This window comes from Xyrauchen texanus, chromosome 4 (assembly GCF_025860055.1).
Source record: "Xyrauchen texanus isolate HMW12.3.18 chromosome 4, RBS_HiC_50CHRs, whole genome shotgun sequence".
Classification (NCBI taxonomy): Eukaryota; Metazoa; Chordata; class Actinopteri; order Cypriniformes; family Catostomidae; genus Xyrauchen; species Xyrauchen texanus.
The window spans coordinates 43,740,879-43,767,849 of NC_068279.1; the positions used below are offsets into that span (position 1 = coordinate 43,740,879).

Below are 26,971 nucleotides of genomic sequence, written 5' to 3' on the forward strand. Positions count from 1 at the left end.
GATAGTCTTGTGTGCAGTTCCGAGCAACATAGCAGTCATGACAGTGACGAGACATATACCAATTACAGTAAACAACATATTTACACAACACAATAATAATTGTGTATATTGTATATGCTTCTATTTTCAATTTTTGTCTTATTTGATAAAACATTTTCATTATATATGCATAAAAGTTGAGTTGATTTGAATGTGATGAAGTTAAATAGAAAAATAAATAATTTAAATAATAATAAAACTAACATGCATTTAACCTGCTTAACTATATAAGCAAATATACAGTGGGATCCAAAATTCTGAGATCACTAGTGAAAATGCTTCACTCTCTCTTTCTCAAATTCAATACATAGTTAAAGTTATAAATTATATTTGCCTTAAATTTGTATGCTGATATAATTTATAATGTTTAAGTAAAAAGTTTAATCTAAATATTAGCATGCATGCACATAAACAGGTTTGTTCAGGAACAATACAGGTGATCTATATACAATGGGGTCCAGAAGTCTGAGACAATCAGTGAAAAAGCTTCTTTTTTTGCATTTTAATACAAAATATTGAATGACAATAGTATTTTACAGGCAATACAAAGAGTGAAAAGTTGAATAAAAATCTTGTAGCATTTGGTATGTAGCCTTTTTGCTTTAATGACATCATGCACTGGAGTTTGTGTAAAACCTGATGATTCACGTTTTTCAGCGTGATTTATGAATAAGTGTGAATCAATGAAAGCAAGGAAATCTGATTTTTTATAAAAAAGAAGTTAACATGGTCAGAGTCACAAATTTGCTTATTAGTGACCCAAACCTAGTGTCCCAATGCAGAATATATATTTTTTTCTGTTAAAATTTCTAAAACTGACCATTTATTTCCTAATTAAAATAAACATTTTGAATTTTAAAAGTGTCATTCTTTTTGGACTCCAATGTATATTTAATATTAATTTTTTTTTTTTTTATTTCAAAATATATAGGGGCCTACTTTTTTGTAACTATTTTATTTTGATTACAATGTCTGCTTCTACATTCAGAATCATTAATTAAGTTTGAGACAAATTTACAGGATGAAGCTTGTCTTGATAACTTGTACCCAAAAGGATTTACTGCAGTGTATTTATGCCATTCGCCATAATTTTGAAGTCATTCTGAAGTTATGGGTATGTTCGCCTGTTCTCACTTTGTCAAAAGCTGATAAGATCAATTCCCTAAAGCTAGAAAATCAGTAACATCCTTACAGAAAATAAAGCCTCAGAGCCATTCTCTTGATGCTCTAAGCTGCTTGGAATATAAACACGGAAATACTGAATGCAGGTTGAGAAGCTGTGCGTAATTGTTGGTGATTAGCACCCCAGTATCCACTGTGAGGAAGACACTGATTCACCTACATAAGCAAACAGGCCAATGACAGTGAAACAGTGTTTGGACACTTTTGGACATAAAAATACTAGGAACACTTAAAAGTGCACGAATGTCATTGCATAAAGATATTTGCAAACAAATGATACTAGACTGTTTCTCAAAATCTAACTTTTACAAAACAAAATACATTTTAACCAACTGGTCTCAAGGTAATTTTGTGAAGTCAGTTCACAGTTCACACAGGTATCATGATTATGCACAACACAAAATAAAGTGTCCAAATACTCTTTTTAATTTTGAACAATTTATCTATAGCTTTATCATTTGAAACCAAACAAACGTCTTTTATTTATTTATTTTTTTTTCGCTAAAAATACATTTGTGCTATATTTATTTAAAATAAATGCCACTTGGTTTTATATTTTGCTATATAAAGCAAAGACATTCATACATTTTGAATTGTAGTGTGTCCAAATACTTGTGCCCACTATATTGCATGCAAACCGATCCATTAGTGAGAAAGGTCGTGCATATATTGAGATGTGTGGTTCATAACAGGTGTGATATTTAAATGATCACAGACAAACAGCTCAGATAAAAGGAGAATGCAATGATGGCATATTTAATGATAGAAAAAAGGTGCATTTGGATCAGGCACTAAAACATCCTGTATTACAATGAAGTTAGTGATTCTCTCTCTTTTTTTTGTTGTCTCGATCAGGTGTGGATGAGGGTGTGTGACTCTCCTCCTCCCTCAAGGCAGCAGGTGAGCTTTGTTCTGTTGTCAGTATAAAAGGATGAAAGTCTCATGTTACAATTTTCATATAAAATAACCCCGGGAGCAAAAAAAGGCTTAAGCGTGTTGGATCAATCCTTGGTCCCTTTTTGTCGTTACGCTGCCGGAAATTTCTATCACAGGTGCGATATTCTCTTGTTCTGCGGGCAGCTCAGATCTCTTTGAACCTGAAATAAAAGCGTAGATGAAACCACTGCAAACACATGGTGCAAAATTAAACACTTCCCAGTAGTCATCAGATACTCTCAGTATTTCAGTTACACAAAACACAAGTCTGAATAATTATCTGACTATTGATTTCAAGTGTCAAAGGAGTCCATTTAAAATGTTAGTGTTATAAATGTATTTTAAAATTTTACAAAAAAAAAAAGAGAGACAGACCATAACTGGCTTTTTAACTGGTTATCACCGATAATGAACAATCTGATTCTGGAACACTTTATAAATACACGGTATAAAGTCTTCAGAAATCATTAGTTTATTTTTAATTCACCATTTTAAACTCTTTGTTCCTACACTGTTATGCAAACAGTTTATTATTGTTTAATAAAGTACATATATATTCAGATTGATAAGGTTTTTTCATATTGGTAAACAATTTATAAGAGTAATGGATCATTAACAAATGTTTAATTAGGCATATACAGTTCTCACTTTAGATTAGGTCATGCAAAATACATTGCTAGCAAATAGTCAGTGATTTATTACGAATTTATTAAGCATTCATTGCTGTAATAGTAAGTGTTCCTAAAAAGTAATACAAGTATAAATCACTATCCAATTACACACACACACACACACACACACACACACACACACACACACACACACACACACCTTTATTTACTACTGTATGATTAAAGTATGCCTTCTAAATGTTCTCATAAACACTTCTTTTCCACTGGTTTGCATCAATTAAAACACATTAGTTAGGTATGGTTAACAAGTTGTGTACTAAGGATAAAAAAACATTATCAATCTTATCATATATGAACTTAAACAAATTGTTTGCAAACTGGGAATAAACAAATAACATAATATTTATATATAGTCTATTAAAGCATTAACAGTGATGAACAATCATGTATAAATGATCAATTAACTATAAACTGTTGCTTTACAAATCCTTAATACTGTGTAGTTATTATAAAGTGTTACCTAATAAACAATATCGAAAATCAGCCACTCTCTAATAAACAGCATGAAAATGGGTTTAATTTTTTTTGTTAAATTTATCATAGAGTTTTGATTATGAGATAAAAATTTACTGATTACAATGATGTCAGAGATGTAATGATATTGCACTTACAGTGCTTAAAATCATTTTCCACCTCAACACACAGAACGCTGTCAATCCTTTGGGAAGACAGTGAAAACTAACAAATCCCCAGGTAAGTCACAAGCTCTTAGAATATCTGTAATTGCTTTGCAACCACTAAAAATAGCCATGACTAAATCATACTGACTGCTGGAAGACCTAATTAATTAGAGAACTGCATCTCTTTTTGATCATCACGATTTATATTTTTGGCTGCCTCTAATATCAAGTACACATAATGGCAATCAAGCAGCATCAACCTGCACATTAAAAAGACTTCGGTTAAAATAGAAGGTTAAAAATAAGGGTGCAAAAGAGTAATTTGGCAATGGAAGATAATGCTAAAAATAATAAGGTCACTTAAAAAAAAAAAAAAAAGCAATAGAACATCTACCACAAGCATGTTTTATATATATATTTTTTTTTAATTATTATTTTTAAGTGAATGGTGACTGAGTCTAACATGCTGCCTAACATCTCATATTGTGTTCCAAGGAAACAAAAGTCAGCAATATGGGTTTGGTACAACATAAGGGTGAGTAAATTATGACAGAATTGTATGTTTGGATGAACCATGCCTTTAAACAAAAGCACTGTTTAAGTGTGAATATTTTGAGGGGCTCCTTACATTTTTTTGATCATAAATGCATAAAGAATGAGTGTGGATGTTCACCCTCTCAAACTTATGTATCCACACCATCCTCGGATCTCCTTATAGACGAGCCTTGTCAACAGCTTCAAAAATAGAGACAGTGAGACAAAGACACTGAATATACACCATTTCATCACCATGGAAAAATGAAAAACTAAAAGACCATTTCTATTATAATACTGAAATATCCTATACGATAAATTAGAGTTAATTTAGAACAGAACATAAAATACATGACGAAACAAAAACAAAACAAACCACAAACAATAAAAAGTTACATCCACAAAAAACAAAAACATAGCATTAAAACATAAGACATAACATCTATATTTATAGGTTAATAAACACCAATGACATCTGAAGTCTCACCAGACAAGCCAGTACATCAGCAGCAATGAGCATATAGAAAACATTATTCCAACCAGTGGGAGAGATCAGACCGGCCAACAAAGGTCCAATAGCAGCACCTAGAGACCATTAAATATATTACACAAAATGTTAGGCAGATGATAAGCAAAATGTTAGGAACTGACAACCTCAGTCACCATTCACTTTCATAATATGGAACAGCTCAGCGTCAACATTCTTCAAAATGTATCTTCATGTGTTCCACAGAAGACAGAAAGTCATATGGGTTTGGAATGACAAAAGAGGGAGTACATGATAACTGAATCCTCATTTTTTGAGTGAACTATCCCATTAACTAATTGTAAGGTCAGTAATTTGCATGAAGATCACACATTCCCTGCATACAGTACCTATTGATCCAGTGCCGTCAATAATGGCTGTTACAGTGGACAGTGCTCTCGAGTTTCCTCGTAGACACTCGTGGGTGCCCTACAACAACAAGAAGCCTTATGAAATTTACAATACAAAATGCTTGTTTCATCAACAAAAGCGTATATTGAAAAGTTATTGACAGCAAGAGTTGTAGGTCAGTGCTGGCTTATCTTCTTTATTTGTTTATTTTTTTAGACTTTACACATGACCGGAAAGGTGCACAATGCTTACTAGGTCAGCTGACACAGCGGTGGTTATGAGGGCGTAAGGTCCATTCACGAGAGCACCACACCACAGCAACATGCCTAAAGGTCACACAAGGGCATAGGAGGTGGTATTGGCATAAGAGTCATCAGTGCAGCGCCTTTGAGTTAATTCACAAACCACATACACAATGTAAATTAGTACTGATTTAGCCAGGCAAAACTTATTACTTTTAATTTTAAAAACAAGCAAGCTTAAAGTGAACAAAGTAAAATGAACTAAACCTGCCATTCACATAACAGCAATAAGACATCAGCATGCACTTCTAATGGCATTTTATTCCATTTAGTGCTAAATAGGGTTGGAAACTAACCATCGCATGGGAGGAAAAAACTTTAGGCCACTGAAAGCTTCAAAAATGCCCCAGATTATGAAATGTATCATAATCATATTCTATTTTAGGCATGTGTAGTTATGGGTTTAGAAACCACAGTGACAGTATTTGACATGAATGGAGAACATACTACTGTTTGTGTAATGTGTTAAAAAAGTCCTAAAAGGATGATAAAAAGTACCCCTTGAAAATCTATTCAAAATCTATTAAGTACATTTTTGGCAAATCAAAATTTAGAATTTTTGAAATCACATTTTAGTGTGCAGCAGCTGCAAAATCCATGTGTTTGGGAATAAATCATTGTCGAACTCTTTAGGGTGTCTATACTCACCAATGGTTGTTGGCAAGCTGTTCTGTCCGATCTTATTGTACAGGAAGAGCTAGACAAAGAAACGTAAACATGGAATAAACAGCAGTTTGAAGGAAACAGAAACCTGTGTTTACACAGTTTCACAGGTAAACCAGCTTGTGGGTGTTGTGTGCTCAAGATTTCAGATGTCTGTTCAAACTCTGAGCAAACTTCAAGATGTACAGACAAACAGCACACTTCTGTTTAACTTTGGGATTCTGTGACTTTGTAGCTGCCACTCACCATAGGAGCAGCAATGATCAACATGGCACAGCAGGTAGTGGCTCTGCCCCCACTGTAGTCAGATATTAATCCAGCCAGGATGCCACCTAACAGAGAAGAACAAACACAGGCTTAGAGAACACCTGTTCTTAACAATCGTGCTTGAATATTAGCACATGTGAATCATAAAGCAAACTGGCTTATTTGTTGACCGATGTCAAGTCTGTGTGCTTACCCACAATTCCTCCAACATCAAACAATGTAGACAGGTCCCCAGCTTCTTTAGGATCAAAATGAGCTGAGAAAGAATTTATATTGGAATTGATATGGACGTTTTATGACCAGGGTGATTGTGAGAGAATCTAATGAAAGATTTCTTACCAACATTAGCGATATATAAAGGAAGCCAGTAGAGGAAGGTGTAGCTGACCAACTTGGCAAAAAGCAAACACAAGGAGAACTCCACCACACCCTGTATCAGAACGTTTTGCAACAAAGACATGAAAACATGATGATTACTTCATTTGCATGTTGGTGAGGTGGCGCCCTGTCCTAACTTGCAGTTTATGGCCAACTTTGGAATACACTAAAGCTGTGCTACGAATGTTACTGTCTCCTTAGAATGAATCGCTTGTGTTGTTGTTGTTTGGAAAATGAAAAACATAGCATGTAAATTCAGAAGAATATAGCTCGAGAAACTTTAGATACATGCATTACATATGTAAAGCCGTTTATAGTTGAGAAAGCTAAAACTGGATCTTTTAATTCAGGCTGATTTAGGACACCAAACGGATATGGTCGACTCAATGTAAAACAGCTATTGAAACAGACTGAGTGCTGTGAGAATTGTAAGAAACTCACAGGAATCTTGAGCGCTTCACAGAAGCTGATGGCCTCTGTGTGGTCCTCCACTGGCTCCACGGCTGTGGAGGTGTGATTGCTGAAGATCTCCTCATTAATGGATGAGTTCCTCAGGAGAGGTTCCTGCTCCACACTCTCCTAAACACACAAAAACATGAGAACCTGTAAATGGTCCATCTTTGAAGGTAATATTGTGCATGTTTTGTAAAGAGCAGAATAAGAATATGAGAACGTTTGTCAAATCGTGTATATCAGTGACTTACTCAGAACAACGGCACTATACACCTGGGATGTGATTTTAAATTTGTATTTATATAAAAACTCTTATTATGGTTACTTCAATTTCTACTTTCAACACATAATTTTTCAACCAATTCACAACAGCGTTGATTACTTAAAGGGTAATGAATGATTTCATGTCACATTCTCAATTTGTCAAATATTTACATTTTTTGTTCAGTGTCTCCGATTGTGATCAGATTATTGTTCTGCTCCCAATATTTCATCATGGTCCTATTTCACACCTCAGTGATGTAAGTAAACTCACATGGTGTTGTGGTGGAGCGCAGTTCACATCTTCAGGTTCTAGAAAAGAGAAACGATATGTTGTGTTTAAGGCAAGACATAGTTTCTTAACCCTAAAAAGTTATTTGTGTCCTGGGGGATGCCAACATATAAGATACTGAGGACAAGAGCAATGACTGAGTCGGCAAATGTTTTTTTTTTTAAATATTGAAAAGGGGGTCCCTGCAAATACGGAGGACATGTGACTTCATATTTAAAGTCTAGCATCGTCTCACAATCTTTCTCTAAAAGTAACACTGCAGCATTTTTTGAGAAGGCACCTAAGCTGACATCAAAGCAAATGTTCCTATCTTTTCCATGTTATTTTAAAAATTGTTACACACTGTAAAATTTTTAATAAAAGCTAAAGAAAAATAAAAACCATGAACATTTATTTGTGGGCCCAAATATGTTGGAAAATAGCAATTAATTAATTTACAAACGTACCTTTATATTCTTGCAATTTTTAGGGATAAAAATATTTCAGTAAGATAATTCTGAATATAATTTTTGTAACTGTAGCAAATGTTTATCATAAACCCCCTGATTCCTCATTGTGTTTGTCTTAAACTGATCTGAAACTATCTGTTCAGTTTCTATAGTGATAACATTCACAAGTGTTTATAAATGTCATTAAAACAAACCCATCTACAGTGATGTGAAATTTCTTCTGTTTTTGTGAATCTTTCAGATCCTCAAACGAGATGTAACCAAAAACAAAAAGGCAGCCGGAGAAAACAAAATAGTTTTCAAATACACACACATCCTACATCACCCATGTGAAAAGTAACTTCCCCCTTAAACTTAATAGCTGGTTGTGCCACCTTTAGCAGCAACTATTTGCAGCCAAATGCTTCTGATAACTGGAAAACAGTCTTTCACAACTCTGTGGTGGAATTTTGGCCCACTCTTCTTTCCAGAACTGGTTTTGTTCAGCCACATTGGAGGGTTTGAGCATGAACTGCTCATTTAAGGTCCTGCCACAGTATCTCAGTCGAGGTTCAAGTCATGACTTTGACTAAGCCACTCTAAAACTTGCATTTTGCTTCTTTTGATCCATTCAGAGGTGGACTTACTCCTATGCTTTGGACGGTTGTCTTGCTGCATAATCCAGTTGCGCTTGAGCTTCAATTCAGACTGATGGCCGGACGTTTAGGATTTTCTGGTAAAGAGCAGAAATCCTGTTTCCCTCAATTATTGCAAGACATCCTGGCCCTGAAGCAGAAAAGCATTTCCACCACCGTGCTTGACCGAAGGTTGTTTTTATGGAATTCTGTGTTTGAATTACGCGAGATGTAACGGGACCCCTGTCCTCCAAACAGATTTACTTTCGACTCATCAGTACACAGAACATTCTCCCAAAAGACCATCAAGGTGTGTTTTGGCAAAATTCAACCAATACTTAATGTTCTTCTGAGTTAGCAGTGGTTTTCGCCTCGCCATTCTTTCATGCATGCCATTTTTAGCCAGTCTCTTTCTGAGAGAGTCAAGAACAGTGACAGTTTATTGATGCAAAAGAGGCCTGCAGTTCCTTGGCTTTTTTGTGACTTCATGGATGAGTCCTTGCTGTGCTCTTGGAGGAATTTTGTAAGATCGGACACTTCTGAGAAGATTGTGCCATGTTTTATCCATTTGGAGATAATGACTCTCACTGTGGTTTTTGGAGTCACAGAGCCTTTGAAATAGCTTTGTAACCCTTCCCAGAATAATTCATTTCAAATCACCTTTTTCTTCAACATTTCTGGAATTTCTTTTGACCTTGGCATAGTGTGCTACTGGGTGAGACCTTTTAGCCAATTTCATGCTGCTAAAAAAGTAATATTTTGGTGTTGATTTGATTGAACAGGGTGGCAATAATCAGGTCTGGGTGTGTCTAGTCCAGCTGAACCCCATTATGAATGCAGTTTCATAGATTTGGGGATTTAGTAACTAAGGGGGCAAATCCTTTTTATTGGATAACTTTTTTTGCTTCAATAAATAACCATTTAAAAATGGTTTGTTTGAATTTTTGAAACAATTTAGTATGAGATTGTGGCAGGGCGGAGGGCGGGGTCAGGTCGTGATTCCGCACACCTGCCCACTAATCCGGCTAATCAAGCCTCAGATAGGGATAAAGGCAGATTGGAAGCTGCAGTGCGACAGAGATTTACGGGCAGCTGTCAGACACCTTTGTGTGTTTGTCTTTTGGTTCAGTTTTATATTAAACTATTATTTATATTGTCAAGTCGGTTCTCGTCTCCTCCATTCCATTCCATTCCATTAATACCTTTACACTGGTGCCGAAATCCGGGAAGGAGGAGGGATGCGGCGTAGTAGAGTCCTCGCCACTACCATCCACCCTAAAAGAGCAGACGCGGCCACCCGCCGGAGGAGCCCAGCCGCCTGGAAGCGGAGGAACGGCCACTGACCGCGGGGGGAGGAGGGGCTCCCAACCAACCGCCTGGAGCAGTCATCGCTGCCAGGGGCAGGGGAGACCCCTAATGTCCGCCAAAAACGCAGCGGGGAGTTCCGTCCGCCAGGGGCTGGAGGTCAGCCTGTCGTCCGTTAAAGGGTACATGAGTGGCCGAGGACCAAGCTACGGCGTATCTGAGAACCGGTGAGTAAGTGTGTTTTTTTTTTCTCTCTCTCTAACTTCCACTGCCACTCCGTGTTGGCCTTTCACTCTCTTTTTAAAATGTTTTATTAATTTGGCACGATTGACATTATGGTGTGTAGGTGCCAGACATTTTTTTTTGTTTCCCACCCCTTGTCCCCTCCCTCATCCAGGTAGACAGGGATGACCTGCCAGCAGACAGTGTGGAAGGCACGCCACTCCACAGGGAAAATGTACGTCATGCTGGGGGCTCCGCGGCCTGAGAGAACGAGGGAGGAATGTGGCAGGGTGGAGGGCGGGGCAGTTCCGCACACCCAGCACCTAATCAGGCTAATCAAGCCTCAGAGGGGGAAAAAGGCCGACTGGAAGCTGCAGTGCAACAGATAGACAACATTGTGAATTTGTATTTTTGGTACAGTTTTATATTAAACTATTATTTATATTGTCAAGCTGGTTCTCGCCACCTCCTTTCCATTAATCCCTTTACAGAGATATACATAAAAACAGAAGAAATCAGGATGGGAGCAAATAATTTTTCACAGCACTGTATGTTGAATTACTGAACCCTTTGTTTACATGCATGTAATTTAGTCTGCACTATCACAGCTTATATGTTTTCCTCATATTCCACTTTTATTCCTTAATTTTAACATGATATGCATATATAAACAAGCCAATTTCCTCTGATCTAGCTGTGTATGCATGACTTACTGTCAACCAGGAACAAAAAGCAGAGGACTCCAGTGGAAGCAATGATGATACCAGGCACAATGAAGGACAGGCCCCACGCGGATGACACATAGACACCAGCAATGAGAGAGCCCAATATGTTCCCCACTGAGGTGTGAGAGTTCCATATGCCCATGATGAATCCACGCCTGCATGCAAAGACCATCATGAAGACTACATATACAGTACAACTACATAAATGTTTTTTTATTCCAAAAGAGGGTCATATTATGAGCCCTATCTTATGAACTAAAAATGTATTGATGTTACAATGAAAACAGAGTAAACACTGTTACTTATTATGTTGGCTTGACAATGTCATTCTTGATACTGTCATTCTACAGAGATGGTTTAGGTTTTGTTTTTTGCTTGTTCATTAACTGCTACTAGTTACAAATCAAAAGAGAACTGGAAAATGCACACAGCAGTCACACGGGGGTCTCAGGAGGTTAACACAAAAAAAATTGGCTTTAGATTTATTGACAATAGTTAGGGATGATTTATGTGGAGATCTGCATTTACTTGCATTTATGGAAAATGCAGATACGATTCTGCACTGTCAACAGCATAAATACTGCGTACACAGCACATAATATGACAGTCTCTTACTTTCCCTTCCCAAACCAGTTCCCGACACATGCTACCACAGCTGGCCAGCCTGTAGTCTGCACCAGCCCATTTATGGCCTGTAAAGGAAAGACAGAAGATAAAAAAAAAACAAGGTGATTAGCAAGCCTGACTCGCAAATGGCCTTGACATGTCCAAGAAGGAAAGTAATTCTCAACAGATGCAGTCATGTGCTCACCATGTGACTAAAAACAACATGACTCGTGGTTTACTGTGAGATAACCGAGAGAAACATGTTGGGAACGTACATGTATGTTGGTCTAGAAAATACATAACATAACAGAAATGCATAACATACATTCCAGTCTTTAATCTACTGATCCATGATGTTATTTAATTTCACTTTGTAAATTAGTTCCTGACAAAACAACATGTCACAAGATAAGAATCACTTCTGTTTTTTGGGTTTACACATTACAAAATTAAGTTCTCCTAATATTTTGGTCTTAAAATGCATTTTTTTTTTTTTTAGGAAATATTGGCTTTTAGTTGCATAAAGTGGGAGAAGATGAAGGCATGTAGCTCACCTGAATAAGGCAGTAATACCAAAGTGAGTGGATTTTCCAGTAAAAACCCAGACCAAACAGAACAGTGAAAAGCCCACTGAGAAGCATCCCCGTGCTCAAGTAGTAACGCAGGGGCAATCTTTCTCCAAACATCCCACTGTCAGAACAATTTATAACCAAGTGTTATACCTCAAAAAAAAAAAATAATAATTTGTTTTTGTTGCAACTTAACTTTTTGTCAAGGATCACAAAAAAGGCACTTTTTACACATAGTACCACCTTTTCTGTAAATTTAACAGAAATTTTCCATTTACAATCAAGTCAGCTCTGTAAAGTCAACGCATGTTTGAATAACTGATTTGGTATCTTGATGTTACAGTAAATTAGGGTAATTTTATTTTAATTTAACAGGTTACATTTGTGACTACTGACTTATTTCTGTGGTGATCCTTATTATTCTAACCAGTGCTGGGTAGTAATGGATAACATTTGTATTATCCAAATAACATAATTTGGATAATACATTTTAGTCATGTAATTTATAATCAGTACCAGATTACAATTCAGAAGTAATCTACCATGCACCGATTATAACAACATACAGGGCACCTAGTTCTCTGAAATTCGTTACCAAGAAACTCCAACATCATACCTAAAGAACATGCCGATTGCATATGCAACCAGGAAGCAATTGTCCAGCACTCCAAACAGATTCTGGTAATTATTCTGGTCTGTATTGAGAGAGAGAGATATTAATTGATTTACACAACTGGAGCTTTTAGCATACCTCAGTGCTGTTTGTGTTTTGTTTGAGGCCTAAAATAAGCAGACAGATGGATGCACTAAAAGAAAGCAAATTATAAAAGAATGAAACTCACCAAAAGGGACCCAATCACACCAGGTGTCATTGTCAGTAATGTTGAGGTCTGCTGGATGAATGACATTAGAGCAGTTTCTATGCAGCTGACTCTGTAAATACAAAAATATATTCAGTTGAAGCCAGAAGCTTACCGGTACATAAACTGAATTTACATGTAATTGGCTAAAGTGTTTCACAATTCCTGACATTTAATCGTAGAAAACATTAGCTGTCTTAGGTCAGTTAGGATCACTACTTTGCTTTAAGAATGTAAAATGTCAGAATAATAGAAGAGATAATTATTTATTTCAGCTTTTATATCTTTCATCATATTACCAGTGGGTCAGAAGTTTATACACTTTGTTAGTATTTGGTAGAATTGCCTTTAAATTGTTTAACTTGGTCAAATATTTTGGGTAGCCTTCCACAAGCTTCTCACAATAAGTGGCTGGAATTTTGGCCCATTCTTCCATACAGAACTGGTGTAACCGAGTCAGGATTGTAGGCCTCCTTGTTAGAACCCACTTTTTCAGTTCTGTCCACAAATTTTCAACCGGATTGAGGTCAAGGCTTTTTGATGGCCACTCATATCGTTACTTTGTTGTCCTTAAGCCATTTTGCCACAATGTTTTTTGTCTAAACTTCTGATACACTGGAATTGTGATAAAGTCAATTAAAAGTGAAACAATCTGTCTGTAAACGCACAAAGAAGATGTCCTAAAAGACTTGCCAAAACTATAGTTTGCTAATATGAAATCTGTGGAGTGGTTCAAAAATGAATTTTAATGACTTCCAAATGTATGTAAACTTCTGATTTCAACTGTAAATGTCATAATTATATGACATCAAGCAGCACCTTACAATGTACTACGTAATTACAGGTAATCATGTAAATTATGTGAAAAACAAATCTGTTTGTCACATGTCTTTTCAGATCAGAGCTGCAATCACTCTGTTGTTAATGTTTTATTACCTTGACAATGCTGATAGGCTTTCGTGAGATGTGGTAGCTGGTGTAGCAGACAAACGTGAGGACGAGGATGAAGAACCGGTACCTAAATCAAAGACAAACACGCCTTGAATAAAGGATTTACAAGTCAAAAGTACAGTAGCACAAACGTTAGTGTAACTCCAGAGCGAGAGCTTCTAAGTCTTCTACAGCTGGAGACACTTGGAGGTGTTTGCTGCAAATGAAAAAACAGTCAACCAGTGATAGAAATGTACCACATTACGTGACTTACAGGAAAACAGCCTCACCAAGCACAAACACACATACACTGAGAGCTCTATTTGAAATTTCAACATTTCCTGCAGGTAACACAAAGAGTAAATCCGTTTGACCTCTGTGCATGTTGCAAAAAAAGACACCTTCAACATCCCTGTGCTTTCACTTAAGAGCTGATGTTATTACAAGCAATGAAATAGATCTGATTTTCCATTATTGATACATATCCATAATGGTTAAGAATGTTTAAAATGTGATTGTGCTTATATAAAGAGACTTCGATATGTTGAAATGTGTATTCGTCATGCTGAAAAGAATACTAGCATTTATTGTTAGGAACCATTATAGATGATTAGTTACCAACTTTAAGGCAGTGCTAAAAATCAAAAGCATTATCAAAAATCAATAGTCATGTCTGCTAAAATAAAAGCCCTCACGATGAAGGGTCAAGCATCTTCTCTCGTTTTAAACCCACCACAGCTAACGTGTGAGTTTCATTTGTTTACATGGACTTACCAGCTGTCTCTAGAGAAAGAGGTAATGAGTCTGATGCCCGGGGCCAATGGAGATCTCATGTTTACATGTGTACCTTTGTTTGTATCTTTGCTAAAACGCTAAAGTAAAGTGTGTCTGACGGTATGAATGTTTAATAAAACGCTCCATTTCAATTAAGATGTATAAAAACGCAAATGTAAAACTACAAACCCCGTAACGAACTTAAAATATTCGAAAGAACAATTAAAATATTCGAAACAAACGAAACCAGCTGACTAATCAGAACTAACGATCCCGTTCATTTCTCACAAGTTAAAAAGTCCGTTTGATCATGTTGGTTGGAGGCCGGCAATCCTAATCCAGATATACAGTCGCTTTTCCATTTAAGACGTGCTGTTATTTCCGAAATCCAGATGTGGAAAACCCTTCAAGCGCTCTGAATTTCTAAAGAGTTCCATGTTTGCTTTCGCGCGGTTGTGCGTCTGCGCCTAAAGCCGGCTGCTATTAATAACCTTCTTTCTGTTCTACAACGTCACATGAGTATTCATTGATCATCAGCTCGGAGAGAGAGAGTGTGTGTTAAAGGTGTTTCGCAGCCGCCATTCCTGTTTTCCACACCCGGCAGCGGCGCACACTGGATCAACAGTGGCGTGAACATGTGATGCCGTGACGTCACCAGAGCTGCGCTAGTCAACGCAACTGTTCGTTAAACCTTTTTTTTTAAATGTATTTATTTATTTATTTATTTATTTTGTCATTCTGTATCCTATGATTGTGCAAAATTGACTATGCTTAATACATGGTTTTTTGGAAAAAAGAGGAAAACATTTAAAGAGAAAGAGAAGAAAAAAAGATAAAAAAAAGGGGGAGGGGGAAAAAGGAGAAAAAAGAAAAAAAAGAAAACAGATGTGACCGTCATGTAATTCTCATAATTTGTTAATATATTTTATATATATCATAATATTTATATTATGTGCACCCCAAGCTTTTATTTTTATTTTTTTATGTATATTTTTTTATGTATTTTGTTGTTGACTGTTACTTTTTACTGTACTGTTTTGAGCATCAATAAAAAAGACTCGGGGCCTGAAAAAAATAAATAAATAATGCAAAAAAAAAAAAAAAAAAAAAACTGTTCGTTAAACTCTTTTCATCTGTGAGTTGGAGAAAGACAATTCTACAGAACAATTCTACATGTTTTACCATTGCATTCATGCTAGATTTTTGGGGGGAAATGCGGAAACCTACACCGACGGCCAAAGGTTTCGGAAGGAAATCGGATCTTTAATTCACCAAATTGGCATTCAACTGATCACAAAGTATAGTCAGGACATTACTGATGTAATAAAAAAAAAACAGCACCACTTCCAGCAGCCATCACTCCAACACCTTATCCTTGAGTAATCATGCTAAATTGATAATTTGGAACAAGAAAATCACTTGCCATTATATCAAACACAGTTGAAAGCTATTAAGCTATTAAATGAATCTTAACATTGTCTTTGTGTTTGTTTTTGAGTTCCCACAGAATAGACTGGTATGTCTAAAGGTCAATATTAGGTAAACAAAAATGGCAAAAAAAAGAAAGAAACAGTCAATCATTTATTTGAGGAATGAAGGCTCTACAATGCTTGCTATACGAAAAGAAAGACTAAGTGACTTTGCAGGCTCGATCTTCACCATGGCCCATGCCAAAAGCTTTTCCAGCCTTTTTAAGAGTCTGTTTGTACATACAGCAGTCTAAAGGATACTTGTGACATCATCCATATAGCTGCACATTGCTGGCCGTTTTACCCCAGATTGAGCACGGATTCCTTTAGGCCAGAAGTCTGGCACTAATTTGGATGATCTCGAATGCTGCTGTGAACAGGATGGGAGAGATTGAACATCCCATTGCAATTCCTTATTCTAGTTGCTGCCAACCAGTTGTGTACTCCTGTGTTGCACAGGGTTGGGGAGTTACGGAATACATGTAACAGGATTATGTATTTAAAATACAAAATATAAGTAACTGTATTACACTACAGTTACAATTTAAATAATTGGTTATTAGAATACAGTTACATTCAAAAAGTATTTTGATTACTGAAGGGATTACTTTGCATTGTATTTTCATTTGTTTCATTTAATATTTAGTCCTTTCAGAAGGAAAACATTTATACATATAAATGATGCGATCCAAAGTACATTTGAACAGTGGTGAAACCCTTTCTTATGATGTGTTACATTCATATGAGCAGACAGAGAAGTATGCTTGAAGTAGATAAGATATTTTTTTTTTTCAGAGAATGTATTTTTAACATGTGTATTTTGTCTTACTGTACTGGCAGAGTTTTTATAGTCAAAACAAATGAAGAAATTGCATTACATATTTTCAGGTCCCCATAGTACCTACCAACCAAGCTCTTAACCTCTGTTACATGGAAAAACACCAGTGCATAGCGGATGAGCTGGAATCAAACTGATCCATGGGCATTTGCCAGGTCCATTCAGACTGCATGGAGGTCTTGTCTCTCTTGGCAGACTGGATCTGCTCCCATATACAGTATACAATACTATATATACTGTATAAAAAATATTTTTTTATTAATTGTTTTGAGAAAACAATTTCCCTTAATTCTGAAGGTTTTTCTTTGCAGCTATTTTCATACAAGTAACTGACAGGGAACCCCGCAATGGTGGTAAAATCACTGTAACACACAACCTTTGTTGTCTGCAACAGCAATTTGACAAAACACCAATGTTCAATACACACATACATTTATTGTTACTAATTATAAGAATAAACAATTCTTCCACCAAGTAATTTAGTTCCTTATTTGCTATGTTCCAAATCTTATGCTGTCATACTACTATTTCTATTTCTGCAGCAGATAATATATAGAGTAGAATATTAGTAGTGTGCTATTACAGTATTTTACACATTTTATATGTACACACACACATACACACACACACACACACACACACACACACACACACACACACACACACACACACACACACACACACACACACACACACACACACACACACACATGTTGTGTTTCCATGTTTTATGGGGACTTTCCATAGACATAATGGTTTTTATACTGTACAAACTTTATATTCTATCCCCTAAACCTAACCCTACCCCTAAACCTAACCCTCACAGAAAACATTCTGCATTTTTACATTTTCAAAAAACATAATTTAGTATGATTTATAAGCTGTTTTCCTCATGGGGACCGACAAAATGTCCCCACAAGGTCAAAAATTTCGGGTTTTACTATTCTTATGGGGACATTTGGTCCCCACAAAGTGATAAATACACGCTCACACACACACATACATACACACACACACACACACACACACACACACACACACACACACACACACTGGTGGCCAAAAGTTTGGAATAATGTACAGATTTTGCTCTTATGAAAAGAAATTGGTACTTTTATTCATCCAAGTGGCATTCAACTGATCACAATGTTTAGTCAGGACATTAATAATGTTAAAAATTATTATTACAATAAAAAATAAAAAAATCAGAACTTCTTCACAGTGTCAAAAAATATTCCACTTGCAGCAGCGACAGCTTTGCAGATCCTTGGCATTCCAGCTGTCAGTTTGTCCAGATACTCAGGTGACATTTCACCCCACACTTCCTGTAGCACTTGCCATAGATGTGACTGTCTTGTCGGGCACTTCTCATGCACCTTACAGTCAAGCTGATCCCCCAAATGCTCAATGAGGTTAAGTTTTCCAGTTATCTGTTGTCCAATGTCTGTGTTTCTTTGCCCACTCTAACCTTTTCTTTTTGTTTTTCTGTTTCAAAAGTGGCCTTTTCTTTGCAATTCTCCCCAAAAGTCCTGCACCCCTGAGTCTTCTCTTTACTGTTGTACATGAAACTGGTATTGAGCGTGTAGAATTCAAAGAAGCTGTCATATGTAAGGGTATTTGGTATGCCGAATTTAGAAGGGAATCGTTAAAGTGCCCTCATTCTCACACCATTATATGTAAGGGAATTTAGGGTCTAGAAATATGTGAGCTATGAACTAAATTAAACATTTAGGTTACTGTTGTAACCTACGTTCCCTGATGGAGGGAACGAGATGTTGTGTTGAAGAAGCGACACTAGGGGTCTCTCTTGAGAGCCTTGCGCATCTCTGAACTTGAGAAAAGGCCAATGAGAAATTGGCAGACAGAATTAGCATGTCCAGCCCCCGGACATATGGGTATAAAGGGAGGGAAATGCGTCTGTTCATTCAGGATTTTGCCTGAGGAGCCTACAGTGAGGTTCGGCCGTAACAGTGGCTCGGTTCAGCGAACACACAACGTCTCATTTCCTCCATCAGGGAACGGAGGTTACAACAGTATCCAAGACGTTTCCCATCTGTCGCTGTGTCGCAGAAGCGACACTAGGGGTCAAATTTTAATCACGCCATGCTGAACCGTGTACGTGAGCTGCTGACATAGGTGCAGGCAGGCAGTTGCGTGCCAAAAACGGCAGGCCGTGTCAGACTGCACGTACCCTTCCCCAACGCCCCATAAGATTGTCATAGCCTTCTGGTTCTCTACACCCCGATATGGGGGGAACAAGGCGACGTGCCAAGCATGGGAGCAAGCCGCGCCAGCCACGCCTTTTATCTCTGTATGTTTCTTGCATAGAGTTAAAGTGACTGGGGCCATCTTAACGCTATCACACGCATCGGGGAAGGCGTTCTTTCCCAATTCCTATTCTTTCAGGGGGAAATACCCTGCGGAGACCACACCTGCCCAGGCTGGGGGAGGTAAAGAGTGGTGGAATACATCACATGGGATTCTAAGTCACATGTGGAGAATGGCGTGGTGGTAGATCCTACCTCATTGGGAGGGAGGAGTTGCTACAAACATGGCGACCAGGGGGCAGGGAGGACTGCCCAAGGGAGACACAGGTCCGCTCACAAGGGGACCGTACCGCGGAAATTACACACAGAGGGACAAGTCCACACGGGGGCCCGACCTGTGGAGCACCTATTCCTGTACAGAGTAATTTGAGTACTCGCATTGGGTTTGGTCGGGGAATTCCTCCGCTGAATTCACGGACCAGAGGGCTAGGGAGGAGTCATCCAGGGAGCCGAGTTAGTGGGATCTCCTGGGATAAGCCTAAGGAGGTCCTTTGGCCAGTGCCCATGAGGATGCCCGCAAGGGGGCAGCCTGGGTGTGATAGGCCAATGCTATGGCATCAACCACCCAGTGGGAAAGCCTCTGTTTGGAGATAGCGTTCCCTTTCCGCTGTCCGCCAAAGCAGACAGAGATCTGCTCAGAACGTCTAAAGCTCTGTGTGCGGTCCAAATAGATACGCAAAGCACATACCAGACGCAGCAACAAAGGGGCTACTACTAGACTTGCCGTCTACTGCATTGTGGTGGGCCGTAATAGTGGCAACATACACCTTCAAGGTGGAGGGGGACAGCCTCCCCTCCAACCTCTCCTGCAGAAATGAGAGCACTGTCCCGACTGCTCACCTCTGTGGGTCTTCAGACCAGGAAGAACACCAATTCGTGAACAAGCACCACTTCAGGGCGTAAAGTTGCCTGGTAGAGGGAGCTCTGACTTGGTTGATCGTGGCCAGAGATCATGAGACGGAGGGAATGAGACATTGTGTAGTTACGCATATGGGGAGTGCCTTCATACACAACCTATTTAAACCTCTCTACAATAACGGCAATATTCTAATATTGGCTATGGTGTTTGAGCCCCGCCTGTTTTGGCGTGAAACTGTCGTCCGAATTTCTGACTGAGAACAAGGAGCGCATCGCTCGTACTTCAAGAAGTCTTCATCTCAGGGAACCGAGGTTACGTATGTAACCGAGACATTCCCTTACGACTCCACGACATAACTTCCCAGAGAGTAAACATGATGGCTCAGTCTTATGGGACAGCGACCGACAAGAGCATGCCGCAGTGAGTGATCCTCATGTTGGCCATGAGGAGAGCACTCATGATGAAAATATGAACTGTAGTCATATAGTATGAATTAACTCCTTATGAACCCAGTTAGGAAGGGAGTTTATTTATAATTAAGTGCTTGTGACTTGTGGAATTATAACAGGCTGAATGCAGGGAGTTGTGTAAATGATGGGGAGCCCATACTTAAAGGGAATGGCATACATATGTATGGCCAATAAATAGCAAATACAAACAGAGAGGACTTGTGAAGAAAGAGACGTTATGTCTAGGTTGTAAAACCTTGCGAATGTGTTTTGTGAGGACCATCCTGCTGCAAAACATATGTCTTGTAAGGACACACCATTCGACCATGCCCATGAGGAGGCCATGCCTCTAGTTGAGTGTGCTTTAACACCAATTGGGCAAGTCTGACCTTGTGACTCATAAGCCAGGGTATTGCATCGACAATCCAGTGAAAAAGTCTTTGCTTCGAGACGGACATTCCTTTTGTGCGTCCTCCATTGCATTAAAGAGCTGATCAGACAGTCTGAACTGGCGGGTGAGCTCAACGTATGGGTGTAGCACCCACACAGGGCATAACAAATGCAATGATTGTTCCTCATCTGACTTAAAAGAAGAAGAAGGCCTGAAGGTGAACCACCTGCACTTTGAAGGGTGTGGTCAGGACCTTGGGTACATAGACTTTCCTGGGTTTGACAGTGGCTCTTGAAAGACCAGGGCCAAACTCCAGATATGAATTGTCGACTGATAATGCATGCAGGTAATCTACCCTTTTTTCTGAGGCCAGAGCCAGCAGTAGTGTGGTCTGGCCTCAGATTTTAGGACTATAGTTGGGACTATAGCCGGCCGAGGTGGGTTTAATCGTCTTGCTCCTTTAAGGAACTTTATGATTAAATCATGCTTGCATATAGAGGCACAGTGTCATGTGCGTGATATGCAGATATAGTTGCCACATACACTTTGATCATTGACAGGGTGGGTCCTGCGTCTAATTGCTCTTGAAGAAATATAAAAATGTCTTGTATGGGGCAGTTTACTGGGTCCTTGCTGTGTGAAAGACACCAATCAGAGAACACCTTCCATTTTAGTGCGTAGAGGCGTCTTGTGGACGGTACTCTGGCTTGTAAAATGGTGTTCATGACTGAACGTTCCACAGCTGGGGCTGGGGATGCCAGATTGTGCCTTGCGCATAAGAGAGGATATCCCTCCTCAGTGGTATCTCCCATGGTGAGCTGTACAGCATCTCCATCATTTCCGGAAACCATGGCTGGATGGGCCATTTCGGTGCAACTAATAGAACCGTTTCTTTGTCCTCTCGGACTTTGCATATGACAGAGTGGATACGTATATTTGCGTTTCGTCGGCCATTTGTGTGCCATTGCATCTGTTCCTAACGGGGCTTGTGACTTCGAATACCAAAGGAGACAGTGGGCATTCTCCACAGAGGCAAATAGAACGATTTCTGCTTTGCCAAATATTTCTCAAATCCTCAGTACAGTTTGAGGATGAAGTCTCCATTCGCCCGGTATCACCCCTTGGTGTGACAGTAGGTCTGCGCTGCAATTCAGGTGGCCTGGGACATATGTCGCTCTCAGGGATGATGCTCACCCCATAGGCGCGTCTGTCTCAACAGTGACAGTGAATGAATTCCACCTTGGCGGTTTATATATGCCACAACTGTCATGTTGTCTGAGTGAACCAGGACATGACAGTTCAATATTTCCAACTGAAAAGCCTTTAAGGCTAGAATTACAGACGATAGCTCTAGGCGGTTGATATGCCATGCCCTCCTCGCACCTGTCCAGGTGCCGAAAGTTGGGTGTCCATCGCACACCGCCCCCCCCCAAGCTGTGTTGGAAACATCTGTGGTCCCCACTTTCCGCCTGACAACTTGGGACTTTGAGTACCAGAGGGAACACTGGGTATTCTCCACTGGGGCAAATATATATTTCCCAAATCCTCAATACAGTTTGAGGGTGAAGTCTCCTGAATTCCATCTTGGCGGTTTATATATGCAACAACTGTCATGTTGTCTGAGCGAAGCAGGACATGACAGTTTGATATTTCTGACTGAAATGCCTTTAAGTCTAGATACAGCCGATAGCTTTAGACGCTGCATGACAACTTTCCCCAGCGTGACACCTCGCTGGTAAAATGCAGGAGATGTCCATGTTGCTAAAGCACCCTGAGTCTCAGAGGGGCACTTTGAGAATGAGCGAGGAGCCAGAGACAGTCGGGAGGGCAGAACTTTGAATTGATATGCTGTTCCCTCGAACGCTAATCTCAGAAACATCCTGTGATGTCGTACAGTTTGGATATGAAAGTACGCATCCTTCAGATCTAGAGACGCAAACTAATCGTGTGGGAGTACATCTGTTTCTGAGTAATCATTTTGAATGGGCACTTTATAAGTGCATGATTTAAATCAAATCAAATCACTTCATTGTCACACTACCATGTACAAAAGTGCAACAGTAGGTGAAATTCTTGTGTGCAGTTCCGAGCAACATAGCAGTCATGACAGTGACGAGACATATACCAATTACAGTAAACAACATACTTACACAACACAATTTACATATCAAATGTACACATACTTACACAACACAATAATTATATACAATGTACAGTAAACAATACACACAATATACAATACAATAAGTAAGGAGTATATGAAATATATATATATATATATATATATATATATATATATGAAGTAGTATATTGAGGAGAATATGTTGACAGTCCGGTGTGAGATTATAGATTAATAAAGTGCAGTGCTAATTATTGATCCTGATAGATCAAGTGTTCAACAGTCTGACTGCTTGGGGTAAGAAGCTGTCGTGTAGTCGGCTGGTGCGGGTCCTGATGCTGCGATACCGCCTACCTGATGGTAGCAGTGAGAACAGCCCATGACTTGGGTGGCTGGAGTCTCTGATGATCCTCCGAGCTTTTTTCACACACGCCTGGTGTATATGTCCTGGAGGGAGGGAAGCTCACCTCCGATGATGTTTCTGGCAGTTCGCACCACCCTTTGCAGGGCTTTGCAGTTGTGGGTGGTGCTATTGCCGTACCAGGCGATGATGCAGCCAGTCAAGATGCTCTCTACAGTACTGGTGTAGAACCGTGTGAGGATGTGGTGGTTCATTCCAAACTTCCTCAGCCGTCTCAGGAAGAAGAGGCACTGGTGAGCCTTCTTCACAACGGCCTCAGTGTGGACGGACCATGTGAGTTCCTCAGTAATGTGGACACCGAGGAACTTGAAACTGCTGACTCTCTCCACCGGTGCTCCATTGATGGTGATGGGGCTGTGTTCTCCGTCTTTCCTCCTGAAGTCCACCACAAGCTCCTTGGTTTTACTGACGTTGAGGGAGAGGTTGTGCTCCTGACACCAGCGTGTCAGAGTGTGCACCTCCTCTCTGTAGGCTCTTTCATCATTGTCAGTGATCAGACCTACCACCGTCGTATTGTCAGCAAACTTAATGATGGCATCGGAGCTGTGTTGCCACACAGTCATGTGTGTACAGGGAATACAGGAGTGGGCTGAGAACACAGCCCTGCGGGGCTCCAGTGTTGAGGGTCAGTGATGAGGAGATGTTGCTGCCCATTCTAACCACCTGACGTCTGTTTGACAGGAAATCCAGGATCCAGCTGCACAGTGAGCTGTTTAAGCCCAGAGCCCGGAGTTTCATATCAAGCTTGGAGGGCACTGTGCTGTTGAATGCTGAGCTGTAGTCTACAAACAGCATTCTCACATATGTGTTCCTTTTTTCCAGATGGGAGAGAGCAGTGTGTAGTGTAGATGCAATGGCATCGTCAGTGGAGCGGTTGTTGCGGTAGGCAAACTGCAATGGGTCCAAAGAGGGGGGCAGAAAAGAGCAGATGTAATCTCTGATTAACCTCTCAAAGCATTTGCTGATGATGGGGGTCAGAGCAACAGGACGCCAGTCATTTAAGCAAGTGATTATGGCTTGCTTCGGTACAGGCACAATGGTTGATGTTTTAAAGCATGTGGGGACTACAGACAGGGAGAGGGACAGATTGAAAATGACCGTAAAAACACCAGCCAGTTGATTCGCGCACGCTCTGATGACGCAGCCCGGAATGCCGTCTGGACCCGCGGCTTTACGGATGTTCACCCGTCGGAAGGATCGGGTTACATCCACAACAGAGACGGAGAGTGAATCAACCTCTGTAGCATCAGCCGCGAGTGCTCTCTCCGCGAGGGCGGTGGTGTTGTCCTCGAAACAAGCATAAAAAGTATTAAGTTCGTCCAGGAGAGATGCAGCGGTGTTCACGGCGGAGTCTTTATTCCGTTTGTAGTCCGTGATGGTATTAATTCCCTGCCACATACTTCTGGAGTCAGTGGTGTTGAACTGACCTTCAAGTTTGTGCCTGTACTGGCGTTTGGCTGCACTGATAGTGTTACGGAGGGCATAACTGGCTTGTTTACGCTCCTCCGTGTTAGAAGAATTAAAAGCGGAATACCGCGCATTGAGTGCCGCGCGAACCTCGCCGTTAACCCATGGTTTCTGGTTGGGGTATATCCGTATTGTTTTGGTTGGAACAACATCCTCTACGCACTTCCTGATGAAACACGTTACGCTGTCAGCGTAAACCTCAATGTCGTCATCAGAGGCGGACTGGAACATCTCCCAGTCCGCTTGATCAAAACAGTCTTGTAGCGCAAGACTAAATGTTTCAGATCCAAGATTGGCCGAAGCCTGCCATCTTTCTTTGGAACAAGAAAATAACGGTTTTAAAACCCTTTTTTGTGCTTGACAATTTGGCACGATCTCTATTGCGTTTTTCACGATGAGATTGTGTATTTCAGCTCGTAACAAAGGCGCGTCTTCGGATGAAACCATGGAAGACAGAACGCCAATGTAACAGGGTGGCCAGGGTGCAAAAATGGATCATATAACCATGTTTGATCATTTTTGCACCCATTCTGAAATTCCCGTTAGGGCTCGCCACACATTCTCGTAATGGGACAGAGGGCAATTTGGCTTGCTCACTGTATGATATGATGCAACGCTCACATAAGGGAAGCTGTTGCGCATAATGTGTGTGCTTTGAAGAGCAGAAATTGGCTCTTTATTGAGAACGCGTAAGCATCTCGTGCATTTGCAACGAATGTTGTATTCTTTTTTGCACTTATTGCATTTTTTATTGCATTTATTTGAGTGCAAGACACAGAAACAACATTCCCGACAAACAATAGTGGGGAGTTGGGGAACAGTGTTTTGTGTCTCCAATCGAGCCTTTTTTGGAGCAGACCCAGAGTGAACCGCAGGCTCTGCTTTCCGCTTCAAATGGTTGTGCCTGTCAGTACTCTTTTGCTGTGCTTGCTGATATGCAGGTGCCTGTGTGGCAGCAGGTATGTGGCTTTTAGTTGGGCGCTAGCTCGAAACAGAGCGAGGGCAAACCGACTGTGATATACTCCGTTTGGGCATAAAGTGTCTCATAGCCTGTGACTGCTGCTGAATTGTGACGTAATGCTCAGCAAACTTATTTACAGAGTCACCAAATAGGCCGGCTGGAGACACTGGAGCATCCAAAAGAGTGGCTTATTCCTTATCACTCATTTCTGTGAGGGAAATTACCCAGATGTGTCCTTGAAATCGAGGATGCATGGAATGGTGACTTGTGGGCAAAAACTCGGTACTACAGTGGCAGAAGAAGGACATTTATCGTTTTGTTTTCCTCAAGAGTTTCCCGCTGTAAGCTCGTGAGAATCGTTATATTCCGTCAACATTTGAATACAGTAATAAACATGGAGAGAGAGAGTGTTTACAGAATTTATTCTTTTAATGTGTCACTAGTCCTGTAAAACCTCACTGGCAGGCACGGTTCCAGATCAAAATCTCTGAGGGTGCTTCTGAATATTTTGGGGTTGCTCTAGTAGTTAAAGTGAATACGCAATAATGCACCAACATTATTTAATTGAGGGTGCTTTAACGTCCGTCTAGCACCCTCAAGCACCCCGTAGAACTGGGCCAGCTCACTGGTGTGATATATTGATGATGTCACTACATTTTTTGAATGCTTGTTCAGGCCAGAAACAGCAAGATTATTGTTAGGGTTATTTTTTTAGCATTCCATGTCCCCAACTGGGCATTTATGAACGGGTATGAATCTATGAATAACAAAGAGACCACTGTGCCTTTTGTGTGAATTAGCAAGCACATTGTCTCTGCCCTTTCAGGAACAGAATGAACTTCAGTTAGAGAGACATGATTACATAATGCCCTAGATAATTATAAGAAGAGAAACATTGCACTAAACCACATCATAGTTATTTCTCAAAATTGTATTCACCATCTTCATTACAAATCAACTCTACTTGTCATTTACATTTACCAAAAGAAAACAGACAATGAAAGTTTGTTTATCAAGACAAACTTTGACTGTTGGCATGACAAAACCATGCCTGGAAGTTTACAACAGTTTGAAGTTTGAAGGTTTTATTATCCTTGTGTAGTATGAATACGTGGGCCAT

General features: G+C 39.7%; 1 protein-coding gene across 3 annotated transcripts; it reads right to left on the minus strand.

The window, feature by feature from the left end:
* Window positions 1-1,945: 1,945 nt before the first annotated feature.
* Window positions 1,946-15,174, minus strand: LOC127643176 (glucose-6-phosphate exchanger SLC37A2-like). Of its 3 annotated transcripts, XM_052125774.1 has the most exons (18): window positions 14,551-15,174; window positions 13,783-13,864; window positions 12,829-12,919; window positions 12,603-12,681; window positions 11,972-12,107; window positions 11,427-11,503; window positions 10,800-10,966; window positions 7,479-7,516; window positions 6,932-7,069; window positions 6,452-6,542; window positions 6,306-6,368; window positions 6,092-6,177; window positions 5,831-5,879; window positions 5,133-5,206; window positions 4,880-4,958; window positions 4,491-4,588; window positions 4,098-4,204; window positions 1,946-2,318 (listed from the first exon to the last, which is right to left on the minus strand). In XM_052125774.1, the coding sequence occupies exons 1-17, from the start codon at window positions 14,607-14,609 to the stop codon at window positions 4,139-4,141; spliced, it is 1,473 nt and encodes a 490-aa protein (XP_051981734.1). In that variant the 5' UTR covers window positions 14,610-15,174; the 3' UTR covers window positions 1,946-2,318; window positions 4,098-4,138. The 3 variants fall into 3 exon arrangements, with proteins under 3 accessions (XP_051981734.1, XP_051981735.1, XP_051981736.1); XM_052125775.1 differs by lacking the exons at window positions 4,098-4,204; window positions 4,491-4,588; XM_052125776.1 differs by lacking the exons at window positions 1,946-2,318; window positions 4,098-4,204; window positions 4,491-4,588; window positions 4,880-4,958 and having other exon boundaries at window positions 5,140-5,265.
* Between the last annotated feature and the right edge of the window lie 11,797 nt (window positions 15,175-26,971).